At 37.8% G+C, this 21,351-nt stretch overlaps 1 protein-coding gene across 1 annotated transcript; it reads left to right on the top strand.

The window, feature by feature from the left end:
* Window positions 1–4,837: 4,837 nt before the first annotated feature.
* LOC124636339 (xanthine dehydrogenase-like) lies at window positions 4,838–21,203 on the top strand. Its single transcript, XM_047172400.1, is given in 17 exon segments — window positions 4,838–4,932; window positions 5,349–5,503; window positions 5,934–6,094; window positions 13,905–14,278; window positions 14,547–14,767; window positions 15,162–15,264; window positions 15,510–15,637; window positions 16,225–16,512; window positions 17,403–17,564; window positions 17,911–18,039; window positions 18,113–18,597; window positions 18,684–18,867; window positions 18,976–19,171; window positions 19,255–20,021; window positions 20,173–20,362; window positions 20,513–20,626; window positions 20,764–21,203. Coding segments are annotated over 17 exon segments (3,783 nt in total). The 5' UTR covers window positions 4,838–4,889; the 3' UTR covers window positions 20,847–21,203.
* Window positions 21,204–21,351: the final 148 nt, after the last annotated feature.

Below are 21,351 nucleotides of genomic sequence, written 5' to 3'. Positions count from 1 at the left end.
TATATTTATTGAATTAAACTTGAAGCTTGGAATATAAAACGCGCATTGTTTTCTTTATTAATAATGTGATTAATATGTATTTTTATAAAATAAAATTACGAAATAAGGCAATCCGCCATGATATCTTGAACACCAATCAGAGCTCGTGACGTCATCTCTGAAAACAACTCGCGCGAAAGCGCGAGAACGTCACATTTCGTTATTGTGAACTTCCACTGCGATCTTTGTTTTTAATTAATTAATTGTTTATAACACGAGTTATGGAGCCCGGATTTATCAAGGCAAACAGCGCTAATTTGCCTAGAATTGATATCATAATGCTGGGAAAGTTTTTGGCATCAAATAAAGATTTTTGTTCAGCTGAATTTAGAAATGTTAAAACTTCCATGTAAGTATACTAGTTTAATTAAAAAACAATGAGAGATGAAACCTAACCTCGAAATAGTTATTTACATTATAAACTATGCTAGAATCTAGAGAACTATGTAATAACTTACATCAAAGTGATCTTCACAAAAATAAAGTTGTACCCTGGGCAATATTGCTTTTGAATCTCGCTTTGCAAGTTTAAGCTACTTGTTTCGTATTTTTTTATTGTGAGGAACGTACACAAATAACTTATCAGGAGTTGTTTTGGATGTGTTCTTACACTGGGGGACCCCACAACACCTATGCCCTTTCGAATTCATATTTAATAACACAAAAAACTTAATAATTGCACGAGCGTTGTTTACTTGCGTCTTGTAATTTCAGTCGTGACGTCACAAGTGACGACATGACACTGACAAGCGTTTTCGCGCCGGATTCAAAGTGGACAGAGAAAAATGCAATTATTTGATAAAAAAAACTTCGCATTTTCTTAAAATTAATAATTTTTCATATAAAATAGACGTATACCTACATCATACAAAGGAATTTAAAAATTTGTCATCATGCCTATTCCCTTAGGTACTCCCCTTATATACTTCCTTATGTACTCCCTTTATTTACTTCCTTATTTACTCCGCTTATAATTATGCTCCGATTATGTATTCTCCTTATGTACTCTCCTTATGCACTTCCTTATTAACTTCCCTTATGTACCTCCCTTAGGTACTCCCCTTATGTACATTCTTATCTACTTCCTTATGTACTCCCCTTATTTACTCCCTTTATATACTCCACTTATGAACTTCCTTATGTTCTCCCCTTATAAACTTTCTTAGTAACTTTGACATTAAGCCATGTTTGACCTTCAACTAGCTGTTCGACACGCAACCGAGCGTAGCGGAACACAAACGCGAGTTTAGTGGCCACACCGCATATTGGGACATTTTAGTTCGTGTCAATAAAATCTGCAGCAATTTTGTTTGAAACTAGACCAGCAACAGTATTGGGTTTAAAGTGCATCGCAATTTTAGGGAAGTTTTTGCATTGTGGCTCTGTTGTGCTGTTTGTTTGTGCTATGAATATTATGAACTTCTGTCGGGTAGATAGGCTGAAAAGTATATTATTTTTAAGAAAACATGCTTTGCAAGATAGACAGACAGATAGACTAGTAACTATAGAACGGGACTGCAAAATAAAATATTACCTTACTAATCTATTATCGGCATTTTCAAGGAACGTGTGCGTATAGACTATAATTTATTATACTTACTTCAATGTACGAGCGACCTGACTTCAAACGAAGATAGTTAAAACACAAAATTCCACATTTCATAACACAAATTCCTTCGTAATTGAAACTTGCAGTAGAACCGTATTACGCGACACCCATTAGGCCCACATATTTCACATAACGACCACAGCTACGCCACAGAATGTCCACATGACGACCACGCATCTTACAGTCGCTTTGTGCTAGATATTTTTTAATTAAAATTTCATATTCTGTCATGCGGCAACTAAAAGGGTTGGGTCGTGGTAGAAGACATAGTTAAGTAAGTTAATGGAGTGCTCATTTATATCAACTTATGAGACTCAGTTTCTCTGTGTTTTGGCTTTAATACGAAAAACTTTTGTATGATTTTTTTAACAGTACTCGCACAGACCTACTGAAAACTGAGAGTTGGAATATTTATTTGTTGATAGAAATCAATATGTAAGGCAAGTTTTCTATGATGCCTCTTTGTAACTAATTCTATTCTCTTTTTGTATTTTAGATGAGGTTAGGTATAGAAAACCTCCGTCCAGACATTTTTTCTATGCTAACGAGTAAATCGATTTGTCTGACCAAACCTCATAAAAATAACCTTGTGTTTGCCGACTACTGCGAGATGTGAAGAGTAATATTACTAAGAAAATAACTTTTGTTTCCACCCATTGAACTTGAAAAGGGTGTAGCAAAACATGACCTATTTCTTTGGCAGCTTATCGAATCTGGAATCCTATTATTGAGGGATTTTTGTGAGAAAATTCATCAACAAACCGTAACAAGCGGTCTTCGGGATAATTTTTTACCAAAACAGGATAAAAAGTAGGTAGCTTAAAGTCGTATTTAAGGACTTACTTTTTTCCACGATATATTTTAATATTAATCTGTTCAGCATTTTGACTTGAAAGCATCACAAACAGACAAAATAATTTTTCGTTAATGCGAAAGCAAGTTGGTTATTTTTGCTGAAAATACTAAACTGATTGCAATGAAATTCGTCAAAAAGCTAAACGGTACCACCAACTAAGTCGCGGGCGAAAACAGTTCATAAATATAATTAATGCAATGATCACTTCATTGACTCATTAATCCGTGGCAAGTAAGAAAGGACCCTTGATGAATTGCCTCGGTCACTTTATTTAGTGACGTGTAGGCCTGTCCAACCTGGTGTTATATTCCTGAAATAATGTGGGTCTGTAACTCTATACTATGGGAAGGGAATGGGGGATATTTATAGGACATGAATTTAGTATAGTGATATTATAGTAGATACATTGTGGTTGTTACTTCAAAGTGGGTCTTGCATTTTTATCATTAAAGCACTCAAGTGTATGTATGCTTCTTACAATCAAAAACTATGTGGTCATGTAATTTTCACTTTAATTAATTATTATTTATATAGTAAAATTATATAAGGAAAATAAACTCTTTATTATCGATCTTTATATTTCCAAAATCTGTCTTTATATGTCTTGACATACTCAAATGAAATATTTTCATATCCTAATTTATATAAAGCAAGATATTTTCGGCGCAATAAACATTAGTTACGTTATAAAATGCGACGTAACTAAATAACCAATTGTTAACAATGTGCACAGGTGCAACGACACGGGTGTGTCAAATTAGAATTTTTGCTTCATCATCTAAAGCCACTATTAAAAAATACATTTTACGTGGCTGACGGAAGCGTATGGAAGAAGAAAACTAGCTGCACCGGCTAGAAAATATAATTTGGATAAGGGCAAAAGGATGATGATGATGAAAAAATGTTACGTGGACATTAATTTAGTTAGGAATAAATACATATTTATCACTATAGAGGTTTTGGAACTAAAGGGCAATTTTCATTTATATAAGGATTTCCTTTTCTGTACCTAATCTTATCTGTTGATTTGCAATAAGATTCAATATTGACTTATAAAAAACTGCATAGAATATAGGGTAGGTATAGAAATTATCCGTTAAGAATCATAGATAGGTTTGAAGCAGTTATTCTGCAATTCTCCATAGGTCTTTAAAAAAACTCTGTTGACCACTTAAGGTAAACAGAAAATATAAAATGCCATCTTAAATGACAAGATACGAAATATTTCACTAAAAGACAGCGAAATATCACGACACTACGTGGTCTGCGGAGTAAGCAGATGCAATCGAGTGAGACGCGAGTTCAGACGCATTATTCAACGTTTCATTTTACGTGACAGAACTTATATCTTTTGGATGCTTTATTGTATTGTAAACTAGATGTTTGGGGAGTTTTGAGGTTGATGCACTCGGATTTGAAGCTGCTATCAGTTTCAGGAAACCGTTCATTTTCATAATAATCGTTACTAATTTTTTATGGCGAAAGTAACTTCTGTTGTCTATCATGCTTTCCTAAAACTACTGAAACAATGTAAGTAAAATTTGGTACACAGACAGTTAAGAGCCTGGAAAAGGTCGTATGCTTTTTCAAATACGGGTGCGGGAAGTAGTTCCCTCGGGATGTGACCAGAATCAAGGGGAACAGAGAGCTGACTTCCAACGGGCACTTTTGGAAATCAATGGTGTATCTTTGTTCCGTAATAGTTTATTCTGTCCTCAGTTATGACTAAGATTGTGACAGTAAAATAAGTCGCCTGCCATAGCCTCACACGTACTTACACGTGACGTCTCTCAAACATATTTTTGGTCGATAAATAAAGATAATGTATCGAAATGAAAAATGAAGTTCATATGACTTAGCAAAACTATGAATGACTTAGCGTATGGTGTGTGAACGATGAAGGAAAATCGCATTATTTGGATAGTAAATATTAATTTTTAAAAAGAATATTTTGATAAATTGTTTATTCATAGGCATAAATTGGGGGGTAATTTAAAAAAAATGTTTTTTTATTCAGACGACGAATTAAAGAAACATAGGTTGATTTTTTTAAGAGTGACAACTTATTCGATTGCTTTTTGATGTTATAAACATATAACCATTTGTGTCAATAAGGAAAATAAATACTCTTCTTTATGTACTAAAAGTTTAATATAACAATAACAATTTCGTCATCATCCATGACAGTCAAAATTTCGTTAATAAAGAACAACTTAAAAATAATAATTTATTCGGCTTACGATATTGTAATATCAATTTATTTAATTAAACATTGATGACATCGTTAAGTACACTATATTTTCAGTTGTGTCGTTTAATTGGTCTGCGTGGGTATGCGAAGGCTGTTTAATATTTGACAGATATTCGAAGAGAGAGGATCTCGACATGGGAGAAATAAAGTTTAAAGTTAATGGTGTTGAATATTCAGGTAAATGGTTTTATTGTGAATTAGTTTATATTATTACTTCGGGCTGTTTTGACTACTGCGGCAAATATAGGATTTTTTTTTTGACTTTTGGAGTTTGAAGGATATTATGATCTTTTCAAAATAGACAACATATTCTACATCAAATCTTCACCATACCCGGGACGTAACATTTTGAATGTAGCTTATTGAACTTGAGTGTGCATTTTTGAACCATCTTCAGATAAGGATCGATCTACCGGTCAGATTCTTTTTCATATTATCCAGATCTCCTGATCCTCCGAACTTTGTTGTCAAAGACACTGGCAGTTATTTATATTATAACTCATAACTCAAAAATTGATAGTGTAGTCAAAGACCTCATTTGTTATATTGATTTCTTGTCTCATTCCTATAATACTGATTCCTGTTTTACCCAGTGGGCAGCGACGTGAGCTCTCACGTGACGCTGCTAGACTACCTCCGCGACCGGCTCGGCCTCCGAGGCACCAAGTACATGTGTCGTGAGGGGGGATGCGGCGCCTGCGTTGTGAGTGCTCACCCCCCGTCCGCTGTGCCTTGTGCTATTAATTCGGTAATTACTTCTATATTTTCATCATCATCTACCGAGCCCTACGAGAATGTTTAGTTTGGATTTCAGTGTACCTAGACTCTGCTAAGTATGAGCTAAGTATTACTTGACTATCTCTGTCTGTAATAGTCTGTCTATCTAACCTCTTGAACCCTAAAAAAGTGCGAGTGGTTTTCAGACTTTCAGCTATTTTTAAGAATATCTGTCGTTAAGACAATCACCTGTAAGTAAGTTTGAGCAGCCTTTTCAATGTGAGAAAAAGCTGGCAGTGAAAGAAAAAAGCTATACATTCGTTCGCGTATTTATGTGGCAACACAGTGATGGAGACCCAAATTTTAAGTGTGGTTTATTCTTGATGTCTGATTACATAATTCAGAGAATTTTATCATAACCTTCTTGTCATCATCTCTCGTCACTCAATTGTTCACTCTAGTGCATGAGACCAGTAACCTCATGCCATGGCTGGGAGATCACCACCATCGAGGGTCTGGGCAACAGACACAAGGGGTACCACAAGCTGCAGACCAAGCTAGCAGAGGACAATGGCACCCAGTGCGGGTACTGCTCGCCTTCCTGGGTCATGGCTATGAACAGGTGAGAATGATACAAGTATAGTGACAAAAGTTGTTTTTTAGGGTTCCGTACCCAAAAGGTAAAACGGGACACTATTGTTTTCGCTCCTCTGTCTGTCCGTCCGTCCGTCTGTCTGTCACCAGGCTGTATCTCATGAACCGTGATAGTTAGAGAGCTGAAATTTTCACAGATGATGTATTTCTGTTGCCGCTACAACAACAAATACTGAAAACTAGAATTAAATAAATATTTTGGGGGGAGTTTTATAAATAATGGTACGGAACCCTAAAAAAAGGGTTCCGTACCATTATTTATCAAAAGGAAAAAACGGAACCCTTATAGGATCACTTTGTCCGTCTGTCTGCCTGTCTGTCTGTTTGTCTGTCAAGACCCTTTATCTCAAGAACGCGTGGACGTATCAAGCTGAAATTGAACAACACATGAAATACTCAAGTCTATTGTCCCTTTAAGCTGTGAAAATATCAAACTTCTAAGCCAAGCCAATCAAAAGATACAGCCGATTATGTCGATTTTTTCAACAAATTTTCGACACTCGCAAAGGAATCAAAACCCCGGATACTTCCCGGAAACTCAGAGTCTTGAAATTTGGCATGAAGCATTGTCATATAATGCAAATATAGGAAAAATTTCGAAAATCTAATTTTTTTTAGTTATATAATATAAAAACAAAATATTTTAATAAAATGAAACTTACTACCTTATTTCTTATTTTGGGTGTGTGAGATGGCTTGACCATTGCGTGGTGACAAGTAGTACCAGAAGTTCTATTATGATTATAAATGTAATTAATGATGTTTCGTGGTCAGACCACTTTCCGTTAGTAATAACATGCAATTTTAATTTATTTGTTCCAAAACATTGTACTAAATATGAAGGACAAAATAAAATTATTTGGGGAACAAGAAACAACGAACAAATACAATTGTATCACAATTATTGTTGCGAAGCTCTGCGTTACATTGATTATCCAAATCAGTTAATAGATTGAGGTGACGAAATTTGTAATAATCAACAGCATAAATTAGTAATTGATGATTTGTACAACCGTATTATTGCTGTGTTGCAAGAGGCTGCTATACACAGTTATAGCACTGCTTTTACAAAAAGGAAATGTGTGTCAGGGTGGAATAAATATGTAAAAGGATCTAAATTTATCAAAATGTGAAATTTTTGTTCCTAACATTCCGGACAGACAGACAGTCATATCAAAATTTAATGTTATAGCACCTCAAATTAAAATTCTGGACGAAACATCATTGCACCTCCTAGGTTCACCTATTTTGGAAGAAAGTTTCACAACATTCATAGATAACAAAATTTCAAATTTTAATGACATTTCGGATAGACTTTTTAAAATTAATCTTCATTCGGCTTTTACCTTAGTAAAATACTGTTGTTTTGGCCCAAAATTTATATACAACCTTCGCTCCTCTCCCTTATGGAAGCAGCCACATCTTTTAGACAGAATTGACCAAATTATCCGTTCTACTTTTACATCTGTTTTTAATTTGGCCTTGGACGACCGAGCGTGGCTTCAAGCCACCCTTCCGATCAGATTCGGTGGCCTCGGCGTCCGCAAAATTTCCAGTTTAAGTCTACCGGCGTTCCTATCCTCGGTCTGCGGCACTAAGGAGTTGACCAGAAAAATTTTAGCCCCTTCACTGGTCGATTCTGAGGTGCCGTGTCTGACTGATGGCATGAACGCCTGGAAAGTGGCTTGCCCAAACACAGCCTTCCCTGACAACCCGGCTTCCCAGAGACAGTGGGACGAGCCGCTCTGCAGATTGACGTGAAATAAACTAATTGAAACATCTGTCAATACTGCTGAGCGTGCCCGCCTACTGGCTGTGGGAGAGTGGGAGTCAGGGTTATGGCTTCACGCACTGCCGTCACCCAGCGTTGGGGCCATGCTGGGTGACACTACATTCCGGCTCGCTACATGCCTACGCCTCGGCGCTCCCACTGCGGCTCCGCATCGCTGCCAGTGCGGTGAATCTGTGGACCGCCTTGGGCACCATGGTCTTTCCTGTAGCAAAAGTGCTGGTCGCATGGCACGACACGCCAGCATAAATGACATTATCCGTCGTGCTCTTGTCACCGCCGGAGTGCCAGCCATTTTAGAACCCAGAGGCTTGGCGCGCGACGATGGCAAGAGACCAGACGGGATGTCTATAATGCCTTGGAAGATGGGAAGGTCTTTGGTGTGGGACGCAACCTGCGTCGACACCCTTGCACCTTCCCACCTTCCCAGTACGGCGAGCTGTGTCGGTGCAGCTGCTGCAGCCGCGGAAAACCTCAAGCGGCACAAATATGTAAACCTCACCGGCAATTGCATTTTTGAGCCGTTTGGGGTTGAAACCCTGGGACCATGGGGCCCAAGTGCCCACAGACTCTTTCGAGAAATTAGTAAGCGATTAGTGGAGTCCACTCGTGACCAAAGGGCTGGCCTATACTTCGGTCAAAGGATATGCATTGCCATCCAGCGTGGCAATGCAGCCAGCCTTTTGGGCACGATCCCAGCTGACAGCGATGCGGATGAATATTTTGATACTTAGTTTTAATATTTCCCTATAATAAGATCATTTTGTAAAACTATTGAATAAAATAAGCTTATTCGGAGGCAAGATTTAGTTTTCAAAGGTGGGTTCAGCATAGAAATCCCAAAAAAGGATTTTTGTTTAATGAAATGAAAAAAACTAGACAAATTTTTAAGAAGAGGTTAAAATGGTGCCAGGACAACGAAAATCAGATAAAAATGGATATTCTTGCTACACATCTTAATGATAAGAATTTTAGTTCCTTCTGGAAGCGTGCCGCCGCCTTGAACCCTAAGCCGAGCCCACCAGCCAATATTGAAGGTTGGTCCGACAGTGGTGATATAGCCAACATGTTTGCTGATAGTTTTAAAGTTACTCCTCTCAACTCATGTCCATCAATGGGAGGCATCCGGGCCCCGTGTGAGGGTGACGTGCACGTGTTTTATTCTACCAAGGATATAAAAGTGGTTTTAAAAAATATGAAGCGGGGCAAGTCACCTGGGCACGACGGGCTAAGTGTTGATCACTTAAGGTCGGCTGGAGTACACCTGCCCAGAATACTTGCCATGTTATTTAATCTGTGTGTGGGTCACTCTTATTTGCCTGAGAAGTTGACTAAAACGGTTGTAATTCCTATATTGAAGAACAAGACTGGTGACTCATCAGACAGAAACAACTATAGGCCTATTTCGTAAGGCACGGTCATTGGTAAGGTGCTGGATAGTTTGCTTGATACTCAGCTGAAGAAGCATATCAAGATACATGACGCGCAATTTGGGTTTAGAGCCGGTTTGTCGACTGAAAGTGCAATCCTGTGTCTCAAGCAAACTGTTCGGTACTACACGGACAGAAAAACACCTGTTTATAGCTGTTTTCTTGACTTGTCCAAGGCCTTTGATCTAGTAAATTATGAAATCTTGTGGCAAAAACTGTCTGATGAAACGGATTTGCCCGCTGAACTCATAAGTATTTTTAAACATTGGTACTCAAATCAAAAGAACTGTGTTCGGTGGGCAGGTTCGAATTCCTTTACGTACGGGCTTGACTGTGGTGTGAGGCAGGGGGGGTTGAATTCACCTAGTTTGTTTAACTTATATGTAAATAGTTTGATTGGTGAGCTGAGCAGCACTAGGGTTGGTTGCTCTGTTGATGGGCAAATGATAAACAATATAAGTTACGCCGATGATATGGTGCTGCTCAGCCCATCAATCTGTGGTTTGAGAAAACTGTTGGCGGTCTGTGAGGGGTATGCTGAGACTCACGGGCTGAGGTATAATGCCACTAAGAGTGAGGTGATGGTATTTAAAGCTGGCAACAAAGCACCCACGAACATTGCACCAATTATGTTAGGAGGTACGCCTCTCCAAGTGGTCACTTGTTTTAAGTACCTCGGCCACGTGATCACGGATTGTATCGCAGATGATCAGGACATTGACAAGGAGCGCAGGGCGTTGGCAGCCCGAGGTAATATGCTTGCTCGCAGGTTCGCGCGATGTACTACAGAAGTAAAGATGACTCTGTTTAGAGCATATTGCCAGTCATTTTACTCGTGCAGCCTGTGGGTCAGGTATACGCAGAAGGCTTACAACGCTCTGCGCGTGCAGTATAATAACGTGTTGAGGATGCTGTTGGGGCTGCCCAGGTTTTGCAGTGCTTCGGGTATGTTTGCTGATGCGCGGCTGGATGACTTTAACGCCATCATGCGCAAGCGATGTGCCTCGATGCTGCGAAGATTTAGGGTCAGTACGAACAGTATTCTCGCCACTTTGGCGGACAAAATTGATGGTCCATTTATTAGGCACTGGGTGGGTGTACATGTTCGAGAAGGGGTACATGTACCTAATTAATTTGTTAATTTTTAATATCTGTTGATCTTATTTCTACTAACATTAGTTTTAAGTTTTTTTTACTAACAATTTATATGGATCTGTGATCTGCAATAAAGAATTTATTATTATTATCTTGTATGTCTCTAACCGACCACGGGACTACAGAGTCCCGGATTTTTGGAAGGCGAACGTGGGGCCGAAGCCAACACGCTGAAGCCCTTTTGAGACAACTTTAATGAAATGGCGATACAAAACCGACGATTATCCCTGTATACACTATAGAAACGTACCCAAGGACAATCCCCGGTTCTGTGCTAAACTATTGCTAAATATGGAATAAAACTACTAGGGCTATTGGGATGGGATGCTAATGGACTGGGAATGGGGATAACTATGGGAACTATGGCACCTGCCGATAACAATGTTTGCACACGTAAAAATGGCAGGTGGAGACTCGCCAGCTCACTTACTGGGCCCCCGGGAATCAGTCACTGAATAGCAACAAGAGGGCAACAGGTACATGAGCGGCTGAAGGGTGAGGATACCTCTGCGGACTTTAAACGCAGATCACGCGCTCCCTGTGGGTCTAGCATCACCGGCCCACTCGCCACTTACCACGAGGCACCTACCCTCCGAGCGGGCTGCTAACCCTGCTCTAGCGACTCCACTCTGACCGGCCGATGAAGGCAAGCCAAGAGGCGGGAGACCTATCCCTCGTCATGCTTCACTCCGGTAGGCCGGAGATGGGGTACAGTATACTCTCCCTGGAGCACTCGGATATATAGCCCCGCGGGGTTGCTACTCCCCGTCATCCGCCTCAGATGCCCTGCGGGGCTTATTATTATTATTTACTGTTACAGCCTTTTTATCGTCCCACTGCTGGGCACAGGCCTCCTCTCACACGGAGAAGGATTGAGCATTAATCACCACGCTTGCTCAATGCGGGTTGGTAATTTCAGACTATAGTCCAGGTTTCCTCAAGATGTTTTCCTTCACCTTTTTATCAGCCATTGGTGTCTAAGATATACTTAGAAAGTACATACAAACTTAGAAAAGATGCATTGGTACTTGCCTGACCAGGAATCGAACCCACACCCTCATACTCGAGAGGTTGGTTCTTTACCCACTAGGCCACCACGACTTCTTATTATTATTTGTTCGTCTCTAACCGACCACGGGACTACAGAGTCCCGGATTTTTGGAAGGCGAACGTGGGGCCGAAGCCAACACGCTGAAGCCCTTTTGAGACAACTTTAATGAAATGGTAACACAAAACCGACGATTATCCCTGTATACACTATAGAAATGTACCCAAGGACAATCCCCGGTTCTGTGCTAAACTATTGCTAACTATGGATAAAAACTACTTAGGCTATTGTGATGGGATGCTAATGGACTAGGAATGGGGAAACTACGGGAACTATGGCACCTGCCGATGACAATGTATTAAATACATGTTAAAATGGCAGGTGGAGACTCGCCAACTCACTTACTGGGCCCCCGGGAATCAGTCACTGAAAAGCAACAAGAGGGCAACAGGGACATGAGCGGCTGAGAATTATTATTATTATTATTTCTCACGAACGATAAAAGGTATCAAATTGAAATTTATACCAAATACCTAGGTCTATTGTCCCTTTAGGCAGTGAAAAAATCAAACTTATAAGTTAACGCGATCAAAAGATATAGCAGTTATACCGACACGTTAGACGAATTTCCGTCACACGCTAGGGAACCAAAATCTACAAGGTACTTCCCGTGAACTCAGAATCTTGAAATTTGGCACGAAGCAACGTTATATAGTACAGATAAAGGAAAAATTGCGAAAATGATAAATTTGAAGTTACATAAAATATTAAAATACTATTTATGTTTACATGACATAAAATATTTTTTTAATAATTATAAACTTACTACCTACCCTTTTACACATGAACGCGTAGAGATATTAAAGTTGAAATTCATACCAAACACTTCTATACTAATATTATAAAGAGGAAAACTTTGTTTGTTGGCTTGTTTGTTTGGTTGTAATGAATAGGCTCAAAAACTACTGGACAGTTTTTAAAAATTCTTTCACCATTCGAAAGCAGCATTATCCACGAGTAACATAGGCTATATTTTATCCCGGTACGGGCAGTAGTTACCACGGGACGCGGGTGAAACCGCGGAAAAACGGCTAGTCTTAAATATAATTGCTTCTAAACTGTGAAAAATTTTAAATCATTCAAAGGTCATTGGGCACCTTAGTATGGAAACCATACCCACGGCGGATACGAACGAAATATAGCACAGTATAATGATAAAGGCTCTGATTTACTATGGCATTAGTCGCATCAATGTGAACCATGGGAATCTAGAGAAAATCAGGTGTAAACATCAAGGGCCTTACTACAAAAACTTTAAACCCTGTTTTACACTTGTCTAATAAAATTTTGGCTGCAAAATGAACCATATGTCAACGTCATAATTTGACATTTTTTTAGACAAGGCATAAAATGACGTTTAAAAGTTTTTGTGGTAAGACGGCAAATATTTTCCTCATTTCAATGGGGAATTTAAACGACCAAGTTTGACGGATTTGAGAAATCATTTCTTTGTAGTGAAAGAGTATACTCGCCGTTTATTTCCATTGTGATCAGGTCAGGATCTGATGATGGAAATCCTGAGAAATCGAGGGCAACTATCAGAAATTGTAGGCATGCATAGGATTAAAACTTGATTCTCAGATGTATGTCTGGTGATACTATCAAACAGTGAAGGTTTAGAGCTTACCTGATGATAAAGACGTGAGAAAGTCGAGAGAACTTTTATATTATGACCATTGTGTCTCCAATCCACCCATTAATATTTGTGTAAGTTATAGCCGAAACCACGTATATTTATGAGTACCTAGACATACTTTTTACTTTATCGATACGGATAGTCGGTAGATATACTTTATACTTACTTTATTGATACGGATTAGCCGGTAGTCGGATATGAGGAGTCTACAGTCCTCATTCCTTGCAATATTAAACTTTAAATGTAGCCAAGTTTCAGTTACTTCTCAATTTCAGACGTATGTAGGTCTAACCAAACTTTTAATTACCTACCTGTATGTAAATGTATTCGATTGAATGACGTATCGGTAAATAAACGCAGTACACAGACAGCTTGTACATACCATATTTGTATTGGAAACAGCTGTTCACACATTAAGTAATTACCAAAGTATGAATGAAAGCGAACATTTTTCAGAACAATTGAATAAATAATATTACAAAAACATAAAAAAAATAGCTTCCTACTGCGCCTATACAATTTTGAAAATTATTTTGTTTCTTTATCTGTCGACCAAAATAATGATGTATGGACTTACTATTATGACTTATCACAGGAAAAGAAGTTTTTCAAAACCTTTTAGGTTAGAATAGACGAAATAAACATTATGCTTATCCACAGTCTACTCCAAACTAACCCAGACATCACAATGCTGGAAGTGGAAAAGTCACTAGGTAGTCAGACCTGCCGCTGTACTGGCTACAGACCAATCCTCGATGCCTTCAAGAGTTTCGCCAAAGACGCTCCGAGGCAGATCAGACTCCAGGACATAGAAGAACTTTCCATCTGCCAGAGGGCGGGACAAAAATGTGACAGAAATAACTGCGAAGATAAAGACTGGTGCTTCTTAGAAGAAGAAGAAAGTAATATTATTGAGATCGAATTAAAAGATGATAAGCTTTGGGTACGAGTGGAAACTGTTAAAGATATATTCAAGATTTTGGATAGAGAGGGGGATGATTCTTATATGCTTGTTAGTGGGAATACTGCGAAAGGTACGCATATCATTCGGCATTTGAAAAAATAAGTCTAAACCACTTTCTTGGGTAAACAAGTAATTGTTAGTTAGTCATACAAATGCTGAGTAGACATGAAAAATAAGTCGGTAAATAAGCAGCATTCAAAACACTTATTTGGCTTCTCAACTCGCAAGATAAACATTTTGAATTGGCTGTGATCCCATATCTAGTAAACGCTACGAGAATGAAGCACCTATTGAATATTTTGATTCTTTAATATATTTAAATTAATAATATTTTGCAGGAGTATACCCTATAGATGACTATCCTCGTGTGTTGATTGACATAAGTGGAGTCCAAGAACTGAAAGGGTATACAATAGACCAGAATCTCATAGTGAACGCTGGGACCACTCTCACGGAGTTTTTGGAAATACTCAAAACAGTAGCTAACGAAGACTATTTTTCATATTTGCACAAGATTTATGATCACGTACAGAAAGTGGCGCATATTCCTGTTAGAAATGTGAGTTATGAATACTTATAACAATCAAAATCCTGTTTGTGAAGAGACGTGTCAGAAATATATTCTATATTTTGTGAAAGTGGTTTTTGTATCTGAAATAAATCGTCTGCATACGTCATAGTTAAGACCAGAGAATATCTAGAGAAACATGCAAAATGATTATTCTATTATAATATTAATTTAGTAACTGTGAAATCTTTACCCAGCTACCGTTTCTATTGGGTTGTTCAAAATGCAGAAAAATCGACCCCCATTTGGGGCAACAAAATTTTCCAGCTCGAAAATCTCTTAACAGAAGTTTGTCTTGCATTTGACCTATTTTGTAATTTAGATCTGAGGCTATTTGAATAGCTAGGAGTCTGTGAGGTTTCTCACATGTATTATGTATGTGTAGGTGGCGTCAATTGCAGGGAACCTTATGATCAAGAATCAGAACAACTGGTTCGCGTCAGACATATTCCTGCTTCTAGAAATGGTGGGGGCGCAGGTCACTATACGTGAGTTGTTTTTGGAAATTTATTTCAAAGGAAATGTAGCATTTATTTAATGGTTACAATTGCTTGTTGAAATTCCACTCAGATTTCTATATATTTTTGATAAATTGTCATTGTGAAGAATGGTTTATTCAGTAATGAGATTTGTGGAATACCTTAGAATATTTATTTAGAGATTATGAAAAAACTGAAATTAAGAATATGCTTATTTAGGGAGTCGGTTAAAATATGAATTTGTTTTGTTTTAGAGAACAGATTGATATTTAAAAAAACGTTGACGATGCAAGAGTTTCTCAAGACGAACATGAAGGGAAAAGTTATTCGGAATATCATGTTACCTCCTCTCAGCAATGAACATTATATCTTCACATATAAAGTGAGTCGGTTTTTAATTAATAGTTTAAGTAGACGTTATTTACAAGTTTTTACTTAGCTTATCTTAACTTTAATCTAGTTCTAAATTAACCTAATGAAATAATATAATATAGCAGTAAAACTTTATGAGCTTAATAAGCTTTAACATAACTAATCCTCAAGAGAATAAATGTTTTAATTATGCATATAAAGTATAAACTATCCAGATAATAAAAATATGTTGAATACTGTTTACATAACTTTTCATACTAATCCAATAAGTTATCCATTATGCAGATTTTAATGTTGGAATATAAGTACACAAAATAAAATATATATTAATAGCTGCGTCGTACCTATATAAAATTAATAGCTGACTATTAACTCAAGTTGCTATTTTGGTTGATTATTATTATCTTTCACATAATATAAAACATATGATAAAACAATTGAATCAATAAACACATAGTAAGAGATGAATATGTGTGCTGAAAGAATCAAACTAAAAAACCTTACGATGGCCGTATATTCAGGCTTGTCAAGAAATTCCCTAAAGACGGAGACAAAACCGTCGGCAACAGCTAGTCTAACAAATAAACTTCGTTTCAGATAATGCCACGTTCAGAAAACGCCCATGCTTTAGTAAACGCAGGTTTCCTATACAAACTAACGACTGACAACGTAGTGGTAAGCGCAAGAATAGTATATGGAGCTCTTTCGACATCTTTCATACGAGCTACAGCCACATAACAGTTTCTGAAAGGCAAGAAGTTATTCACCAACGCGACCCTGACTTCAGCTCTGAAGATCTTGGAAGAGGAACTGGTGGTGGAGGATAATCCTCCTGAACCTTCAGTGGAATATCGGAAGAAAGTTGCTTTGGGTTTGTTTTATAAGGTAAGGTTTGACAGTTTTTTTTTTAGAATCGAATAACTAGTGTGAAGTTTCATAAGAGCCTGCAAACGTCTACTGGAAATAAAAACATTGCTTTGGTTTAGGATAATATTTCATAAGTAATTTAGTATAAAAGGTTTCCATTAGAGGCCATTGCTGTTTATTTAGATTTGATACACTTGTGTCAACAACTTCTAGTTCTAGCAAAATAACAGACTTTATTTACCTAAGCAATTTTGGGAATGTGTAAAGTTATAACAAACATTAACTTATTACAACCATTTATTTTGATTGTAACATGTGCTTTAATATTTCAAGATCAGAATTTAATTTTAAATAATATAGGTGATCTTCACACTGCCCCGCATCACGCTGCATCTTGCGTGTCGACGCACCTACGCGCGTTCCTGCGGGAGTGCAGATCTGCATCATCGTGCGGGTTTTTCACGCACTCACGCGCGTAGGTGCGTTTTGTAAATTCACGCACAGCGAGTTCCATTTTCAAATATACACGTCACGCCCATTCAAAATCACGCGCGGCATTGCGGGATTCAGTGTGCCATACCTTGCGTCTCGCCCCGCACCTACGCGCGGGGGTGCGTGTTTCTCCGCATGTATATGCGTGATCCGCATGAACGCGCGTGGATGCATTTTCAGTGTGTTGGACTATGCGTGTTTTCCATACAAACGGAGATATTTCCATACAACGGAAAAAAACGCATCCACGCACTACGCTGCATCATGCGGGGCAGTGTGATAATCGCCTTAGCTACCAAAAGTAACAAGTGAAAGTCACATCATATAAAATACTTTAAATGTGATGACTGATAAGACTGAAGATGTGTGTGAAAAGTAAATATTATTTTCTTTTAAAATATATTCTAAAATTCCAGGGTTTGTTGAAACTGTCGCCTGAAACAAATCTGCTCGCTCGCTACAAGTCTGGAGCCACTAGCTTGCACGACAACCGGCCAGTGTCGCGCGCCACTCAAGTGTTTGAGACGAACCAGAAAGTGTGGCCACTGAATCAGCCGATACAGAAAGTTGAGGCTTTGGTAAGATAAGTTTAATATTTAATATGTAGTGGTAAAATATTATTAAAATTATGACTAAAACAATTATTAGATTGTTGCTCCAAGTTGTAGAATAAGAACACTCCCGACTGATACACATACCTTTTAAACAAAAAAAAAACAACGATTTAAAATCTGATCATCCGTTTGGAAGCTACGATGTCACAGACAGGCATATACACATTTACACACAGACAGGCATATACACATTTACACACATACACACACAGACATGTCAAACTTATAAAACTTCGTCTTTTTTGCGTCGGGGATTAAAATATAAGAAAGAGTATTATTTTCTTGTTTTTCATGTATGATTTCTTTGAAGATACAATGTGCAGGAGAAGCTTTTTACACAGAAGATCTACCCAACTTCCCCAATGAAGTATACTGTGCATTGGCATTAAGCACAGTTGCTTTGGGAGATATAGTATCCATAGATGCTAGCAAAGCTTTGGTAAGATTTTGAAGGATTATTGTAAAATGTGATTTAAATGAACTGAATTTTGAATAGGTTATTATTTCTACAGGCTCTTCCAGGCGTAATAGCGTTTTACACTGCAGAAGATATTCCAGGAATAAACTCCTTCACTCCACCAGACTCATTTTTATACTCAGCCAATGAAGAAGTTTTAGCCAGTGGCTCAGTGAAATATTGCAATCAGCCAATCGGCATAATTGTGGCTGATAGTCGTTACATTGCTGATAGAGCTGCTAAACTTGTCGAAGCTACTTATGCTAACGTCAAAGAACCACTTCTTGATATCAGAGACACAGTTGATGATCCAACAAGAAGAACAGAATTTACAAATATTCCGTCTACTGATACCGGCACTGATGTTGAAAAAGTAATAAAAGGTGAAAATTCGATGTATGGTCAATATCATTACACTATGGAGACTCTGGTGACAGTGGTGAAACCATCTGATGAAGGCTTAGACGTGTATTGTTCAACGCAATGGATGGAAGGTGTGCAGTTAATGATATCAAGAGCATTGAGCATGAATCAAAACCAGTGAGTGTTACTAGTTACTACCCACATATAATATTCACATCTTTGATGGTTTTGGTAACTAAAGAATTGGAAATAATTATTTTCAGAATTGACGTTCATACCCGCCGAGTAGGAGGAGCGTATGGTATCAAATTGTCTCGAAGTTCACAAGGAGCTATTGCTGCTGCACTAGTAGTGAAGAAATTGAACAGACCTTGTCGATTTATTCAGTCATTGACAACTAATACGAAGGCTCTGGGCAAGAGACTGCCATGCTGTTCAACTTTTGAGGTATAAGGTTATGATTAATTAGACTCATTCTAGTATAGGGTGTTCCTTAAGTTGTGTAGCACTTTATACCCTCATCATTGTTTTTTTATGTCTAACTTATTCTTACAGGCTGGCGTAGATAAAGCTGGAGTTATCCAATACATCAACTACAATGTTTTTGAGGATAACGGATACAAAACAAACGAACAGTTCACTTTGCTCGGCACTGGTCAGTTTAATAACGCGTACAACAGAGCTAGATGGAATTACACCAGTTATGATTCTATTACTGATACTGCTAAGAATACTTGGGCGAGAGCACCAGGTAACAATATACTTGATGGTTATTTATTTAATGTTTAATTTAGATAGTTACAACTTTCTTTACTTTTGGCATTTGTTTTCTAGGCACACTAGAGCATGTAGCAATGTCAGAATTTGTGATGGAACAAATAGCATACGAAATGAACCTCGACCCTCTTGACGTAAGAATGGCTAACCTAGACGCAGAATACACAAGTGATATGAAGGAAGTAATTGAGTATGTAACTGTACAATCAGATTATAAAAAACGTCGTGAAGCTGTAGACCTGTTTAACTCTCAAAACAGATGGAAGAAACGAGGTCTGAGATTCTCTTTCCTCAGATGGACTCCAGTGGGAGGTATCAATCTTTATATCAATCTATCTGTATATCGTGGAGATGGATCTGTTGTCATAACACATGGTGCTATAGAAATGGGACAAGGAATAAACACAAAAGCTGTCCAAGTAGCAGCTTATATGCTAAACATTCCTGTTGAGAAAATTATTATTAAAGAAAACAACACAGTGATAGCACCAAACTGTTCTTTATCCGGAGGAAGCATTATGAATCAGAATGTAATTTTAGGAGTAAGACGCGCTTGCCAACAACTCCTAGATAGATTGAAGCCTGTTAGAGATGAAATGGATAATCCAACTTGGGAGGAGTTGATAACTAAAGCCTACAACGACAGCGTGGACCTACAAACTCATGGGTTTACAAGATCAGATGAAGAATATCCATTTGTTGTTTATGGAGCGACGGTAGCTGAAGTGGAATTAGATGTACTGACTGGAGAGTTTGAGTTGTTGAGAGTCGATATATGTGAAGATGCTGGACAGAGCTTAAGTCCAGAAATTGATATTGGCCAAGTAAGTTTTATTGTAGCATGTGCCAGTTTAAGTGTAGTACCTAGCATTAACATATGTCTAGTTTTTTGGCTCTTATGTGTGGCCTCTTTATACTCACTGCGTTTGAGTTATTATGACTGTGTTCTACTAATATCTGTCATTTTTCATCCAGGTGGAAGGTGCCTTCATGATGGGCGTCGGATATTGGACCTGTGAACACTTGGTCTACTCTCCAAAAGGAAAGCTTCTTACGGACCGGTCCTGGAACTACCATGTGCCATTAGCCAGGGACATCCCTCAGGACTGGCGGGTCTACTTCAGAAAGAATTCGTACAGTGCCGATTCTGTTTTTGGATCTAAATGTAAGCATAGTACGTTTACATAAATTATCATGACTATTAACTGTTGCGTAGTAACCTAAATTAAATTGTAGTTAATTTCTATTTTTAAGGCTAATCTTCACGACTGTTTTTTTCTGTCCTCATTAAATTGTTTTGTTTCTTTTGCTATAGGTATTGGTGAGCCTCCAATATGCATGGCAGTGGTTGTAGCGTTTGCTTTGAGAGAAGCTATTGCTGCAGCTAGACTGGAGTCTGGAATACCCACCACACAGTGGTTCCAAGAAGGTGAAGTACCTACATATACCTGTTTAGGTTTATGTTTTATGGTATATAAAATTTGAAACCGCATGAACCATCATTATTAGACGTGAACGAGGTATTTTGATTCATGTTTTGATAATAGTTCCGTTGTCATGTTTCAGATGGTCCTTACACAGTGAATCGAAATTTTCTTCTATCAAAGACAAATTCTGCAGATTTCAAGTTCAACGAGTCTATACAATAAGTGCAGCAGTACAGACTTTCAAGTACCTACCTACACAAAAACCTACATCATCGTTTACTGTTTTCTTACTTTTTTATATTTGTTTATATTTTTTTACTTAGTCATCAAGCAAATAGGTTGTTTTATTACGTTTTAGATAATAGTTTTTTTTTTTTTTAATGTTTTTCACTCCTTTGTTTTTCTTTATTTGCTGATAAGGCTAATTAATTTGCAATAAATAACCTTTTAAACACGTTTTGGAAAAAAAAATCCGCTTTTTTATGTAACATCCTGAAAATGGCTATTTATATTATGGTTATGAAATATGTTTGAAAAATTAAATAAACTAGTGATTGGTGCTTAGTGATTGATCTTCAATTGTGTTTCATTGTGCACTAAAAGTAGAACTATGCTATTCTGTGGTAACGTCCGTAACGATCCCATCCGTCCTTAGAAAACAAACTTACGTTTTTATATTTATTTCTACAAAGGTACGCAATAAGGAGAGGTAATTCTTATCATTGGT

This window comes from Helicoverpa zea, chromosome 14 (genome assembly GCF_022581195.2).
Source record: "Helicoverpa zea isolate HzStark_Cry1AcR chromosome 14, ilHelZeax1.1, whole genome shotgun sequence".
Classification (NCBI taxonomy): domain Eukaryota; kingdom Metazoa; phylum Arthropoda; class Insecta; order Lepidoptera; family Noctuidae; genus Helicoverpa; species Helicoverpa zea.
Note: the sequence above shows the minus strand (reverse complement) of the source record. Positions and strands in the feature narration are given on the sequence as shown.